The sequence below is a fragment of the Corvus cornix genome, chromosome 3 (assembly GCF_000738735.6).
Source record: "Corvus cornix cornix isolate S_Up_H32 chromosome 3, ASM73873v5, whole genome shotgun sequence".
Classification (NCBI taxonomy): domain Eukaryota; kingdom Metazoa; phylum Chordata; class Aves; order Passeriformes; family Corvidae; genus Corvus; species Corvus cornix.
The window spans coordinates 56,413,024-56,427,181 of record NC_047056.1 but is presented as its reverse complement, the minus strand read 5'-3'; the positions used below and the strand labels follow the sequence as shown (position 1 = coordinate 56,427,181).

Below are 14,158 nucleotides of genomic sequence, written 5' to 3'. Positions count from 1 at the left end.
GTGAGCAGACTGAGTGATCAATGAGCAACTCAGCCACAAATCTCCAAGTCAAACACTGAAAAATAAACCCTGAAGTTATCTCTAACAGTAATAATAATTCAGAGTTTAAATGAAGAATCTTGAACCAAATTGCATCTGTGCTGTAATTTCCCAAATTCTTGATGCAGCTGTTAATAATACAATTTCTAATAGTTTCTAATTCATTGTAGATAAACAAAACTGCTCAAGCAGTTGAAAGGCAATGACTTTAACATCCCTATGGAGCATCAGACAATAAAAGGGTATTTAAAAGACACCATTATCATAGCTCGACACATATTAAAACAGTCTCTTTATTGTGATTTTTTTTTTTTCTCTTTACCCGACAGTGTTATTTCATAAGAATAAATATTAACAGGTGAAAGTATCTCTGCTGAGCCTGCAATTTCACGTTCCTTGTAGCAGCAGTAGTCATAACCAACTCCTTCCACGGCTGCTTGTTCCCTGCCCTACCTTGCTCCTTCTTGCTGGGCAGCACACCGGCCTGCAAGGCCACACTGCCCTCCAGAGGAGCTACCTGCCCAAGTGGGAGTCACCACTTCCCATCTTCTACATCCTGGATGTTGCTAGCAGCAACACTGGCTTCAGTAAAGCCTCTTCCCGGCTCATCTCCATCCTTGCACAATCTGTGAGTTGTTCAAAACCTTCTGCAGAGCTAAAATAAGGAACAAACTTGACAGAAAATATAGCACTTTTTAAGACTGGTTGTTTTTCACTTGAGTCCATTCAACATGTAACTGAGCAAACATCATGATGTCCAAAGAGTGGAGAAGGAAAGGTGGGAGCAGGAATAATGTCTCACAATAAATGGTGTGGCCATGTGCACCCCGAAACAACCAGCCACCTGGAGAGTTGAGCTGAACTGTTGTACTTTGCCCCAGAGCAGAGCTCTGGAATGAAAAGCAAAAACAGCATCTAAGCAGTAACTAACAGCTGAGGTGGCAGCACCTTTAGCAGCTTCAGTCATTTTGGAAATGAACTTGTGACTATCCCCTAAACCACAGATACCTCAAAAGCTGACATTACCCTGAACTAGGAAAGATTTATTCTTTTGTTTTTCTACTCTGAGAGCATTTTTAAGGAAGATTAAATAAACCCCACATTTAGGGGAATTATATTGGTAGATGAAGATCCTAAAGAAGTTTTAAAATGGGAAACACTAAAATAATTCTGTAAGATGTTATTTTTTTATCTCAAAAAGACTTCTATACTTTGAAGTAAATTGATTTTAAATCTAATACAAGAGAGATAATAAAATCAATACCACTTACAATAAACTTTACAGTAACTGTCATATTATAATAAACTGGGAAAAAGTCTAGTATGTAGTAACTTTTTGTGCTAAATCCACCTTAAATTTTAGTAAGCTCACTGTTCACTTGTGTGACAGAGGTTTTAGTCTGATGAACAGGATACATCACTTGGCTTTTAAACTGATTCAGCAAGAGCTCATTCAGGAAGACCGAACACCGGCAACCTTTCACCTTCAACTCAATAAATCATATCCCATTTAATTCAGTTTTTATTCAATGAAATGATGTATAAAAACTTACAAATCTGAGAACTTAACTATACACAAAAAGATGATATTCAGTTTAAACGTACACACAGAGAAGAGCTGTGGTTTGTGACTTGCCCTCTCCCACCCCTCCCCCCAAACACACACTGTCTCCATTTATGATGGGGCACTTTTTCTGTCCACTTACGCCTTCTGCTGGCCCAGTAATTGCTCAGTGGGCTTCACTGCTGCTGTCACTTTAGGTTTTTAGGCTACCAGCAAAAAATCTGGGCATCTATATGAAATAACAAAAATCAACAACTTGATTTTTAACACAAAGATGCAGTACTACCATCAGCAGTAACTAAAACTACAGAATTCATCCTTTCAGTTTTTGCAGGCTTCGTCTTGGCTTTCAAAATAACAGGACTCTCATAGAGCAGAATTTCCCAGCCAGCACTACAGATTCATTTTAAAACAACCATGATCCCCTGTTGCTAGAACACCACTTTTTCTCCCTCTTAACTCATGCCATTAGACCAAATGAAATCATGGACATTCCTTGCCTGAGTAAGGGAATAAAGCTTTTCTCTCTCCTTTCATCCAGAATGACTCAAACCTATATATAGCTAACAACACACGCACGTGCTGCACTAGCGATGGTGCAGTGCTCACCAGTATGCCACTTCTCTAGTTTCCTTGGTAGCTTGGGTGACAACACTTACCTATTGGCTTCTCTTCAACAGGTCAATAAAAATGCACACAGCTCAGGACGTTTCAAATTTGGTTAAAAGTAACCTGTGCAATGACTAGTTCTGTTGAACAACTAAAAGACATTCCAGGCTGAATCTGAGAGTAGATGGCCAGTTACTTAAAAAGGATGTGTGCATTTATTTACCTGTACCAAATATACACACAAACACTTTATATATATATAAATCTTTATACATATACAGTATATATATATATATATAAAGATTGCCATCACATTACTATTACAGCTACTTTAGTCAAAATTTGACTAAGTAACGACTTTGCTTGACTCTGAAACAGATACCCAAAGGCATACTTGAAGGAAAACATACAGCTAAAAGAAAACCAACACCCTCAGCTCTTTTTAACTCAATGAACAGAGATTTCTGCATTCCTTGAGAAAAGTTCTGAGGGCTTAGGTTATAACCTTAATTGACTTGCATGTGGACTTGTAAAGAGCATGGTGTTTAATCTGCCAGATCTCAAAATGCCTTCTACCAGGGAAACTAAAATACATATATCCTTTGCTTACCAAACTGATACTCTGTTTCTCGTTACACTCATCATTGTATCTAAATACACTTTTAAGCAATCTAAATTTTGTTTAAAATCTATTAAATTTGGAATAACTAATACTATCAACATAGTTAGCTGGATTGTTTTTTTACGTTCCTTTGTATTAAAATCAATTTTGTTGTGGTTTGATGCAAGAGCTTTTTTGTTTGTTTTGGTGGGAGAGGCAAAGTCCAATTTCCTAATGTGCCAGTACAGTTCTGGTTGTTGAAGACAAAGGGTGGGAAGGAGGTTGCTGGAAAAGATGGCGGGGATAAGTGAGGTAAGAGGTAGGGGGAGGAAAAAATTGGTTTAATAAAAAATGAGTAAAGAAACTTTAAAAAATTGATATAGGTTTCACATTCAGTCCAACAACACTGCTTCCTGCTCCTTTTTGATGGAGGCTAACACTGCATTATCAGTCTCTGAGGCTTCTGTGTCCCCACCACCTAACAGAATGGAACGATCTTCTTCTAGTGTAAAGACAGAGTTTTGATTTTGGCACGAATGTTTGACTACTTCATTGGGAGTTGAAAAAGTTTTGTCACACAAGTTACATTTGTAGGGCTTGTTGGTCTGTACTAACATGTTGTCCATTTGACTGCCTTCCTCAAAAGTACAGAGCTCCAGAGTCTGTTTATCCACCATCGTGTACGTGTCCATGCTCTGGTTTAGGCACACGTGTCTGGCAGCCTGGTTAGCCCTACAAAAGCTTTTGTCACAAGTGCTGCACTTGAAGGGCTTGCCTGTGTGTATGTACATGTGCTCCCTCCAGTGGCTTTTCTGAATAAATTTGCGACCACAGATGGAGCATTCGTATTTCCGTCTCTTTACCTCCCTCTCTTGATCTGCCTGCTCCAGGTTGTCAATGTCTGCGATATCAGAGGGGGGAGGTGTCTCTGACTGCTGCTGCCCATCAATTATTGGAGAGTCTGAGATCTGCTGCAGCTCGCTGTCACTAATCATCCCTGCTTCAGGCACTTCCATGGCGTCTTTATCAGCTGTGTTGTTACAGAGAGACAAAGAAATATTACTTTCTCCCTGCTGGCTAGATGTGAAGGGAACTCCTGTGTGGATCTGCAGGTGCTCCCGCAAACTGCTGCGCAGATTGAACCGGCGACCACAGAGGTGACAGGCATAGTATTTTGGGAAGCTTCCATTCCTTTTCATAATGCTTGGCTTGACATGTGCAATCGTGAGAGAGGCAGGCTGTTCATCTGAAGAAGATGCTTCCATGTTGGCCTCTTCTCCCGAAGGTGAATTATTACCAGCAGCAGATACCAATTCTGGAGATAGAGAAGATGGCAACGGGTCAGAAGCAGACATATTTGTCCGGGTCACTTGTGGCAGATTTGCACCCAACTGCGAGAGCTGTGAGCCTTCAGAAACCTGCTCTTGGTTCATCCGTGATGTCTGTGGCCGTGGTTCTCGCCCAAGTTTGTCAGTCGCTGACGTAACCTTAGTGGGATGTCTTATCTGGTGATCTGCAATCTGAATGCCATATAATGAAGATGCTAATGGAAAGACTTGATCCGGGTGAGAAAAAGTTCCCTGACTTGCAAGGCTGGCCTCTTGAATTAGTGGATATGCATGCAGAAACTTTATTCCCTGTTCTAGTCGAACTGGGTCAATGAGTTGTGGTGCCATCTTCCCAGTGTACATCAAATGCAAGAGATAACTGAAGATATCTGGTTGTATGTCGGTCGCTTTCAAACGGACACATTCACTGAAAGGTGAAACAAAATTATAAACAAGAGATAAGGAAAATATTTTTTTCCAGTTCTAGGTTATTCAAGCCTTGATAAAAATAGGAGGCTTCTACTTAAATTCAAAAGACAGAATCTGCAATGAATATTAACAGAAATGATTTACTGTAAAAGAGCTAAACTTAGGAGCTACTTGAAAGATGACTTTTTTCCTCAGTGAAGTAACCAGCTTGAAAGAAAAGCTGTCCCATTGCAATCTATACCATTCTAAACTGCTTGTTGCAAATGTGGTGTCACATATTAATATATTTTGTAAACTACAAAGACATTTTTCCCCTTTTCTTGGCTGGATTCAAACACATCTGTAGCTAAATTAAAACCTGCTAGCATGGGACTCTAAATTCACAGTCCATTAAACTCTTCTCAGTATTTAACCCTGAAAACACCTAAAATTCATCTGGCACTTCCCTGCTGGGCTTCTATGTCCCACTAGGGTTTACAGCTACAGTTCTGCAAGTGTGTGGTATCGCACTGTCCCAAGTGCATTACGATCCAGAAACCATGCGGGACAGGGTGTGAATCCCCCTGGGCATCTGATGCAACAGGTGTAACCCATGGAGTCCAGGTTCCTTACGCCGCAGAACAGCAGCTTCTTTCCTTGAATAGGGAAGGAGAAACAGCAGCACCAGTGGACCGCCTGGTCAGCCTAGCAGTCCCTTGGTTAGAGCACTCAAAGGAAGATGCTTAGGCTGTGATGCTTTCTTCAGCCCAACAGGACTGAAGCCAACACCACCCTCCAGCTCAGTGTGCCCTATGCATCAACCTTTACGATGCTCAGGACTGAGACAGCTACCACTGCTCTAGCCAAAGCTGTATTTCCGTGCAGAACGCAAGGCAAGGTTCTCAGAAGAAGAAAGAAAACACGGAACATCTTGGTTAGCTCAGTTAGCTAACCAGAGAGGAACTGGGATTCTAATTATTTTTCAGAAGTATTTGTAGCTCCTCTATTAAAAACAAACATAAATAAAACACAGAAATTCAGAAATGGACATGACTGCGTGCTGTGGCCTGAATGCTCTAACTACCATAGGCTACCAAGCTGAGGATGAAATTATAGGCAATTCTTCCATTTCTTGAGGTACACCCTTCTCGAGCTCTCTCTGTGACTGTTTCTGAATTCAGATATATGACTCAAAAGTAAACCTTGCAATGCTGTTTTCCAAAGATGACTGTGTGCTCTTGATGGAGCATCAAGACTGATACATCTGCCTGCAGTACTGTTTCAGAAGTGCAAATGCACTTCTGTCCTAGCAGTTCACTTTTGGCTAAGAACTCTTAGCCAATGAGTTAAGAGTGTGACTCACTTAACATAAACTTTCTGAGTTATTTCAAGTATTTTGGAAAAAGACCAAAAAATCTTTAGAGTGGTCTCACACTTTGGTGATCTTTTCAATGTCTTCAATGTAAGGCTGTGGTACAAAAAAAAAAAAACCAAACACAGAAAGAAAAGTACCACAAACCCCCTTATTTTCCACCATGTAGTATTTTACCATTTAACTGACTGAAAAACTGCAAAGAAATGAAACACATACACCTCTTTTGTAAGTTTATTTCTCAAAACCTCCTAGCAAATACTTACTGGGTTGTATGTAACGTTACACAAATGTCAAGAACAGTGTCAAGACAGAGCAGAAGATAGTAAGTGGGGGAAGGAAAGTGCAGGAAAGAAGACAGGATCCTTGAAGTACTCAACTGTAGAAATTCTATGTTCTATGCTTTTTTAAGGATAAAGAACTTGTGCTGAATTATAAAATTACTGTTAATGAATCACAGTTCAACTTGAACATGTTCTAAAGTGAGGTTCTAGTTTGGAGATAAGACTGGATTCCATACTCCTTATGTCAGAGCAAGAAGCAAAAAGAACATTTTTGTTTCAAAATGTTTCTAGACTTCCTTAGCTTAGTTAACTGAACAACATTTAAATGGTGAACCTTTTTACAGTTACCTGGTTTGATGAACAAACAACATCTTGAAGTAGTTGGAGAAAGAAGCGAGGACAGATTTGTGTGCCTTGAAGTAGACATCCCCAATGGCAACTGTGCAGTCACACAGGAAACCGAACTCTCTCTGAGCATTTAGCTGCTGCAGCAGAATAAGTCCATGGTTGGCCAAATCCATTTTTTTACACTCTGAAAAGCAAATGACTTTCATGTAAAACTTAACAGTAGATGCACAGATGCAACAGTAGCTGTCTCTTAACAGATATTTTCTCCAATATCCAGATGCCATACTTTAGTAACACATCTTAACCACAAGTTACTGTATAAAAGATACCTTACATATAGGCAAGGATCTCTCTTTCGTGATCGGCAATGCAATTCACAAAGGTGTGAGTGATTTACCAAGGCTTAAAGAGCAAAGGAGAACCACGACTAAAGTGTTCTGAAAAGGCATGTTGTGGGTACTTGGATACAGAAATATAAATAGCTAAGGAAGATATATTAGTAAGTAGTAAAAACACCTATACACAATAGGAAAAAGAAAGTGTTTTGGTTGCTACCTGTCTGCTCAAATAGGAAAGCTGAATTTCTGACGTCAGTCACCCTCACCTATGTTGGTGGGAGTGTATTTTTAACCTGGATTTTAATGTCTCTCTATATCTTTTACCTAAAAGTTATGGGTCCATCCAGCTGAATCCAAGTTCAACATTAGATAACCAAACATTTGTGATGGTTATGCCCTCTCCTGGGAAACACCAGATACACACCTGAATCTTCCCAGGCTCATACAGTGAATTCATTCTAGGTATTGGCAAGCCCTCTGGACTATAATTTCACCTAACAATTATTGATCTATTTACTGAGACCAGCCACAACAGCATTTTTAAGAAGTCTGCATGCCTCATGCCTGCCTAGCAAATCAAGAAACTGAAAGAGTGAGAGGTGCAGTTCTGTCCATGGCCAGCCTTCAGCACCAGGTAGGATAACGAACGGTGAAACGTGGCACTGACCCAAGCCCCCCTAGGCCAGGGCTTCCACAGCCCCTCACCCTCCCAGGCACCTCCTTGTACCACCTGCTGGAGGCTGCCCATAAAGCACTACCTAAGAGCTATAAACTTTTTCTCAAGGATTCAAGGGCAGCCTTGGAAGCAAAAATTGGTAACTTTGGGGGAAAAAAAATAGCCAGGAAAACACATTAGGGCAGTTACCCATGGTTGGATGGATGGACGAATATAGGGCTAGTAAGATCAACGAGCAGATACAAAGTTAATCAAAGCAAATAGAGCTTTGGTCAAAAAAAGTGAAAGTATGAAGCAATGTAGATCTGTACATAAACATATAAAACAGCAAGAGAAGCCAAAAAAATTCCTGGCCATGTAATGCCCAGAACAGAACCAGAACAGAACAGAAAGAGAAGGTGAAACTAGAAGTGGACCAAAAGGTTTATAAAAAGTCTTGGGTGTTTTCTCCTCTAAACTTAGCAGGAAGTTATCAAAATTTTAAGTCAGGTTCAAGTGCCTTGTTTCTTTTACACAGTAAGAGCACGGCTTTTTGGGAAAGAGAACAGAAGTGTATCCCACATATGCCAGTATGTTTAGTCATTGGAGAAGCAAGTATTTCTACTTGCTGGACAGGGAAGAATTCCCTCATATTTAAAGCAATAACCAGGCCGGCCAAATGCATTCCTTTGCATTCACACGAGATCAGAACTCACTGGAGACAGGTGTGCAAAGACAAAGAAAGAAATACAGTGTAAGATACAGCTGATTATTTTCCTACAGTTAATAAGAGAAAAAGGTTTCAGCTCTCTTTAGGTACATAGTCTCCTCCCTAAAATAATGTTTGGATAACTAAGTTTGTACATACAATATGCTAAAATTCTCTTCCTCTCTCCACAAGAGGGAATACTTGCTATCAGCAAGAACAAAAATTATGCTTGGTGTTATTTAATACTGCAAGATGCGCCATGAGGGTGATGTTACAGAAAACACACTAGACATTTTTTTTTAACCTTTAATTTAGATTATTAATGTGTTCTACATTTTTTAATTCAGTCTCGTTTGCACTTGGACAACAAAACTTGCCAAGCAGAGCAAACCACCGATGTGAGGGCACTCTAAGCCAGACAGGCATTCTTTCTAGCTATTACCGTCCTAAGTTTGTTTGGTTTGGAGTTTTGCTCTTACCCAAACAGCAGGCCCTTCATCAGAGACCTGAACCGATCTTTTTAAAAAATGATACGTGTGCACAACGTTGTGTTTTGCATGTATCTGGATTATATTTAAATGCCCTAGCTAAAAGCACTACAGGAATTACACTCTGAGGAAATCACAGGGCAGATGATAAGAGCGAGGAAAGCACGTTGTACATTATAGGTATGGGTGTGCTCAGGAATTTTACCCTTAGCTAAATAAAATGGTGATTAACACCGGCAAGGGCGTACTTCAGTGCTGACCGATTCAACAAGTGTGAAATACTTGTTGCGCCCTGAAACCCCGTGGGGACAGTCCTTCCCTGGCCCGGCCCCGCTCTGCCACGGCTTTGGAAATTACCTAATCTGTTCAACGCTGGGTGAGAAGCCGCGCGGGGGCGAGCCCGATCGGGAAGGGTGTTCGCTTCGGAGACCGCGCAGGGAAAAGGGTACACACAAGCCCAAGATAACACCGGGGAAGCGCCGGTACCACCCCGCGGGAGTGCGCGGGGCACGGGCAGACAACCGGGCTGGCAGGGGACAGCTCGGGCACGGCGCTTCCCGCTCTGCCCTCGCACTCCGGGCACCGAGCCTCGAGAGCACCGAGCCCGCGGCGCTGCTCCCGCTCCGACGGCGGCCCGGCCCCGGCCGCTCACAGACGCGCCGCACCTCCCGGAGCGGCGGCAGCCGCCCACTCGGCCTTCGCCCTCACCCCGAGCAGCGGGCGGGGACCCGCGATGGGCCCCGGCCCGGCCCGGCCCGGCCCGGCCGCCAGGACGGGACGGGACGGGACGGGACGGGACGGGACGGGACGGGACGGGACGGGACGGCGCGCGCCCCTTCCCTGCCTCCCGCCCCCGCCGCCGGGGCGCTCCCGCCTTGTCCGGGGCCGGGGGCGTGTCCAGCCGCGCGCCCCCTCCATGCCCGGAGCACGCTCGGCCGCTGCGCGGGCGGGGACGGCGCCCTCCCATTGGCCGCCGGGGCGGAAGGCCGGGCGGCCGCGCGCCGCTCTCACTGGCTGCGCCCCGCCCCTCCCTCCTCCTCCTGGCCCCGCCCGCCGCCCCCCCCGCGCACGCCACGCGCGCACGGACGGGACGGAGACGGCGCGCGAGACGCAGCGCGAGCGGAGCCGCCAGGGCGCGCGAGACGGGAAGAGCCGCCGCCGCCGCCGCCGCCAGGGCCGGCCCATCCCAATCCGCCGGGGGGGACGGGGGACAGGCGGGGCCGCCCCGCCCCACGCGCGCCGGATCCCGCTGCTGCTGCTGCTGCCGCCGCCGCCACCGCCGCCGGAGGGGGCGGGAGGGAGGGAGCGCGGGCCTCAACCGGCCGAGCCGAGCCCGGTGCCGGGCGGTACCGGCCCGCCCGGCCCCCTCCCTCTCTCCCTCCCTCTCCGCGACCCACCCACTCCCCTCCGGCTCGGCCCGGCCCTCCCCTCGGTGCGCACCCATCCCCCCCCCCCCCCCTCCCCCCCGTACCGTGTCCCGGATAGAGCCGCCCGGCCCGGTCCAGCCCGGCCCGGCCCGGCGGGGATTCACCGGGCAGTTCCACCTCCCGCCCTGCGCCCCCTCGGCCCGGCGGGGCCCGGGGCGCCCCTCGCACACAATGCGGAGGTAGGGCCGAGCAGGCCCCGCCGCGCCCCCGCCGCCGCCGCTTCAGCCCGGGCCGCGGCCGGCGCGACGGGGCCGGGCGCACGTGCGGGCGGCGGGGCCGGGCTGCCCCGCGGGGCGGGCGCGGCGCGGCCGGTGCTCGCTCACCTGGGGGGCGTGGGGGCCGCCGGGTGGCGCCGCGCGGGGGCCGCCGCCGTCTCCGCGCCCGGCAGCAGCAACAACGGAGTCAGCGCGGCGGCGGCGGCGGCGGCGGCTTTTCCTGTCCGGTTACGTTCGGGTCACATGACCGGGAGCGGAGCACAGAGGCTGCGGCGAGGAGCCCCCGCCGTGGGGGAGGGGAGGCGGCGAGCGCTGTGGCGGCAGCGGCAGCGGGAGACACCCAGCCCCCGCCCCTCCCTCCGTGCCCGCCCCACCACCGGGAACGGGAGCGGCCCTCCCGCCCTCCGGGCACCCCTGGGCCAAAGCCGCTGCTCCCGTCCTAGCGAGGCGCGCTGCCCCTTTAAAACTCCCGGGCGGCGGCAGCCGGTGTGGCCCCCTGCACCCCCCTCCGCCTCAAGCGCTGCGGGATAACGGGGATCGTGGTGGCGTGCGGGGCCGGGAAGGGATGGGATGGGATGGGGCCGTGCTGTGCCGCGCCTGCCGCCGCCTTCCCGGCGCCCGTCCGGCCTCGCCGCGGCGGCAGAGGCTGCTCGGTGCCGCCGCCGGGGGGCACCGAGCGGCTCCCGCCGGGCGGTGCTTGGCGGCGGGCGTGGGATGGAGGGATGGATGCCGCCCGGTGCTGCCCTCCCGCTCGCTGCCGGGGAGGAGTGGCGGGCGCAGGTGCGTCCCTGCGCTTCCCGCGGAATCGCCGGGGATGTGGGAAACGGGGACGGGCCGGCAGAGGCAGGACGCGGTGTCCCGGGCCTCTCGGGCACGAACTCTGAGAGCCGGTGCCCTCCTCTGCGTCACCCTGGCTGCTCTCCAGGTGTCATTTATAGCCAGTCTCGGTTCGGTGCGCCGGGAAGGGGCGGCGTGGGACCGATCTCTGTGAAACTGCCCTGGGCACGCCGTGGCTGAGCTGTCAGATGGGAGGTTACAAGTTCAGTTGTCAAAAAGAGTGATTCAGAGTACAGAAGGGGAAAGGTTGGGTCTGCTTGCAGTCTGTTGAGCTGGACGCAGGTTATTGGAAGCGGGTGTTCTGAACTTGCCTTTTTAGATGATATAGCTGTCATATGTAAAAATTACATCTGCAACTTCCCACAGTGGCAGATTTTGTTGTGGTGGAGTGCGGAGGGAAGGTGGCTGCAGCAAGGCCTTGTTTTATCCAAATCTGAGGCATGCTGTAGAATAATCCATGGATGCTTATAAAACTGCATAAAGAAATGCACCAACAGACATACATGGAAATACACGTATGTCTGCGATACGTGGAAAAAATTGTTGGTCTTGCAGAAATATTAAGTCAGAGCTGCTAGTGTGGAGCAGGGATGCCGTCTTCTACAAGACGCCGGGAAGCCCTTGGACGTGATTTCTCCAAGCAGGGAATCAGTCCAGGGACAGCGCGGATACATCTGCTAAGCGGAGCTGTGGCATGGACAGAAACGTTTTCAGAGAGAAACTTTGTTGTTGTTGTTGAAGACCTTGTGGGAAGATGTTTGGCCAGCAACAGTTAAAGGGGTTTCCTTTGCACCCGCTCCCTTGGAGCCCTGCTCCTGCTGTCCTACAACATACTTTTTGTTGTTCATGGGGAACAGCATATGCTGCAATGCCAACTGTCTGAATTAGGTCCAGATGATTATTACCTTTTTTAAGGTACTTCTTTACACAAGCATTTAGGGGGCTAGCTGTACCTGGGGTGTTGTTTCCACCACAGTTAAATAAGATGTACTATGGAAAAAAATGCCCAAACTTTGAATTTTGCATCTTGACAGCAGGTGTGCTGATGGGGAGGAGGAGTTTTGTATCTTGTCTGTTTTGTAGATCCACAGATGACTGCAGCCATCCCAGGCTATTGTTACTTTTACAGGATCTAAACTGATAAAGGATTAGGCCAGTTTTATGTGAGTCTGACTAAGCCATCTCCCACTGAAATTAATGGATGTCTTGATAGGCACAGCTTGAGTCTGTTTGTATCAAATAGCTCATGAATATTAATTTATTTACCCAAGTTAAACTGCACTTGGAAAGTACAGGTTTTTAAGACTAGTGAAGTCTTAAAAAACCCCAGCAAACCAACCCCAAAACCCAACAACTTTTAATTCTAATGGAGCTGACAGTTTGTCTGCTGCTATTCCAGTACTTTGAATAAAGCAGCTGAACAGAACTTCATCTTTAAGACCCACCTCGAATAGCTGAGATGTTAAAAACATGTCCATTGTAGTTCAGCACAACTCTTTTGAGTTCTGCAATGTGAGCATGTGGCAGAAAGTTTATAGAGTGTATTTAACCAGTCTACTTGGCAATTTTTTCCCCTGAATGGTTTCCCTTGCATTTCAGTTTTGCAAACTAAGTACAAAGTAAAGAGAGTAGATGGGCATTTGAACTCAAGTTGCTTAGTGTCTGATGATCTGTCTCATTCTCATGGAAGATACTGAAAAAATGATATGATTTTTAATTTAATTGAGTGGGCTACTTAGGAAAACCAGTGTGTTTCTGGCAGATATCTGGCAGGCTTTGTGGCCTCTTTTTCTCTTTTATGCTGCACTTGCTTACTTGTGTGTTGGCATTCGTGTGGGATTCTCCTCTCTGCTGTCTCTGAACTGGAGAAAAATTAACTTAGCTATGGTTTATTCATATTATTAATAGCTCATAATTCAGCTTTAAATCATCTTTATTTGGACTGCAGTACTTGAATCCAGAATAATGCAGTTTCTAATCCTGTTGGATTCAGTAGAAAGAAGGCTGTGTTGAGTATAATGCTGACAAACTTCAGAATTTCAGTACTGACTGACACCTGAGACATGTCACCTGGGTGACAGGGAGTGATAAGCAGTTCAACTGGTGCATTTGGGACACCCAATTTATGATGTGAATCCAAAATACTACTTCTGTCTCTTCTTCTGAGTTTTGGGTTTGTTTGTTTTCTAGGTTACAATCCATGCACCTGAAATTGTAATAAAAATTTATTCATGTCTCATTAAGTGGCATTACTGTGCTTTTAGTTTTTATGTGCTGGTTTTTCCTCCTGAGTTCCTAGAGGTACTTGATTAGGATTTCTTTCCCAGTTTTATAACGTTTTGAAAGGACTGTTCAGACTGTTTGAGATAGTGCTATACATTTGAGCACATTTTTAGTTAGGTGTGATGCTGTTGATGACAGCATCAGTCCCTAGGTTTTGGGTTTTACTTTGATCTGCACGTACTTGGATTAGAGGCAGCATTTTGTCTGATAAGATCATACTTTACATTGTAAATGAGCATACTGCTGATGATTTAAGTGTTAATAGGATGACGGAAGTGTCTGCTAATCTGAGTGAAAAGTCACTTGAGCAGTGGGAGGAACTTGATTCAGTCTCAAGTCCTGTAAGTGTGTCTTTTTGGAAGAGTTCAGTTGAAATCTGGAGTGGAATAGCAGATATTTTTACTGCTATAGTCAAAACCTTAACAGCTCTAGTGATGTTAATTAGGCTCAAAGTGCTGAGATTTTTAGTGAGTTTTCAAATTTCTCAGCATTTTTGAAAAGTAAGAGAGCAGGGCCCCTGTTCTGAAGAGCTCTTTGCTCACTGTTCCCTGCAACACTGCTGACCCACTCCCAGAGGAGTGGAAGCCATGGGGATCTGAGACTAGGCAATGTGTGGGAACTCTTCCCTGAAGGTGTGGGGCACTGCTTTCACA

At 46.8% G+C, this 14,158-nt stretch overlaps 1 protein-coding gene across 1 annotated transcript; it reads right to left on the bottom strand.

The window, feature by feature from the left end:
* Positions 1 to 313: 313 nt before the first annotated feature.
* Positions 314 to 10,693, bottom strand: ZBTB2 (zinc finger and BTB domain containing 2). The gene is made up of 3 exons (XM_039567906.1): positions 10,494 to 10,693; positions 6,554 to 6,737; positions 314 to 4,568 (listed from the first exon to the last, which is right to left on the bottom strand). The coding sequence occupies exons 2-3, from the start codon at positions 6,724 to 6,726 to the stop codon at positions 3,206 to 3,208; spliced, it is 1,536 nt and encodes a 511-aa protein (XP_039423840.1). The 5' UTR covers positions 6,727 to 6,737; positions 10,494 to 10,693; the 3' UTR covers positions 314 to 3,205.
* Positions 10,694 to 14,158: the final 3,465 nt, after the last annotated feature.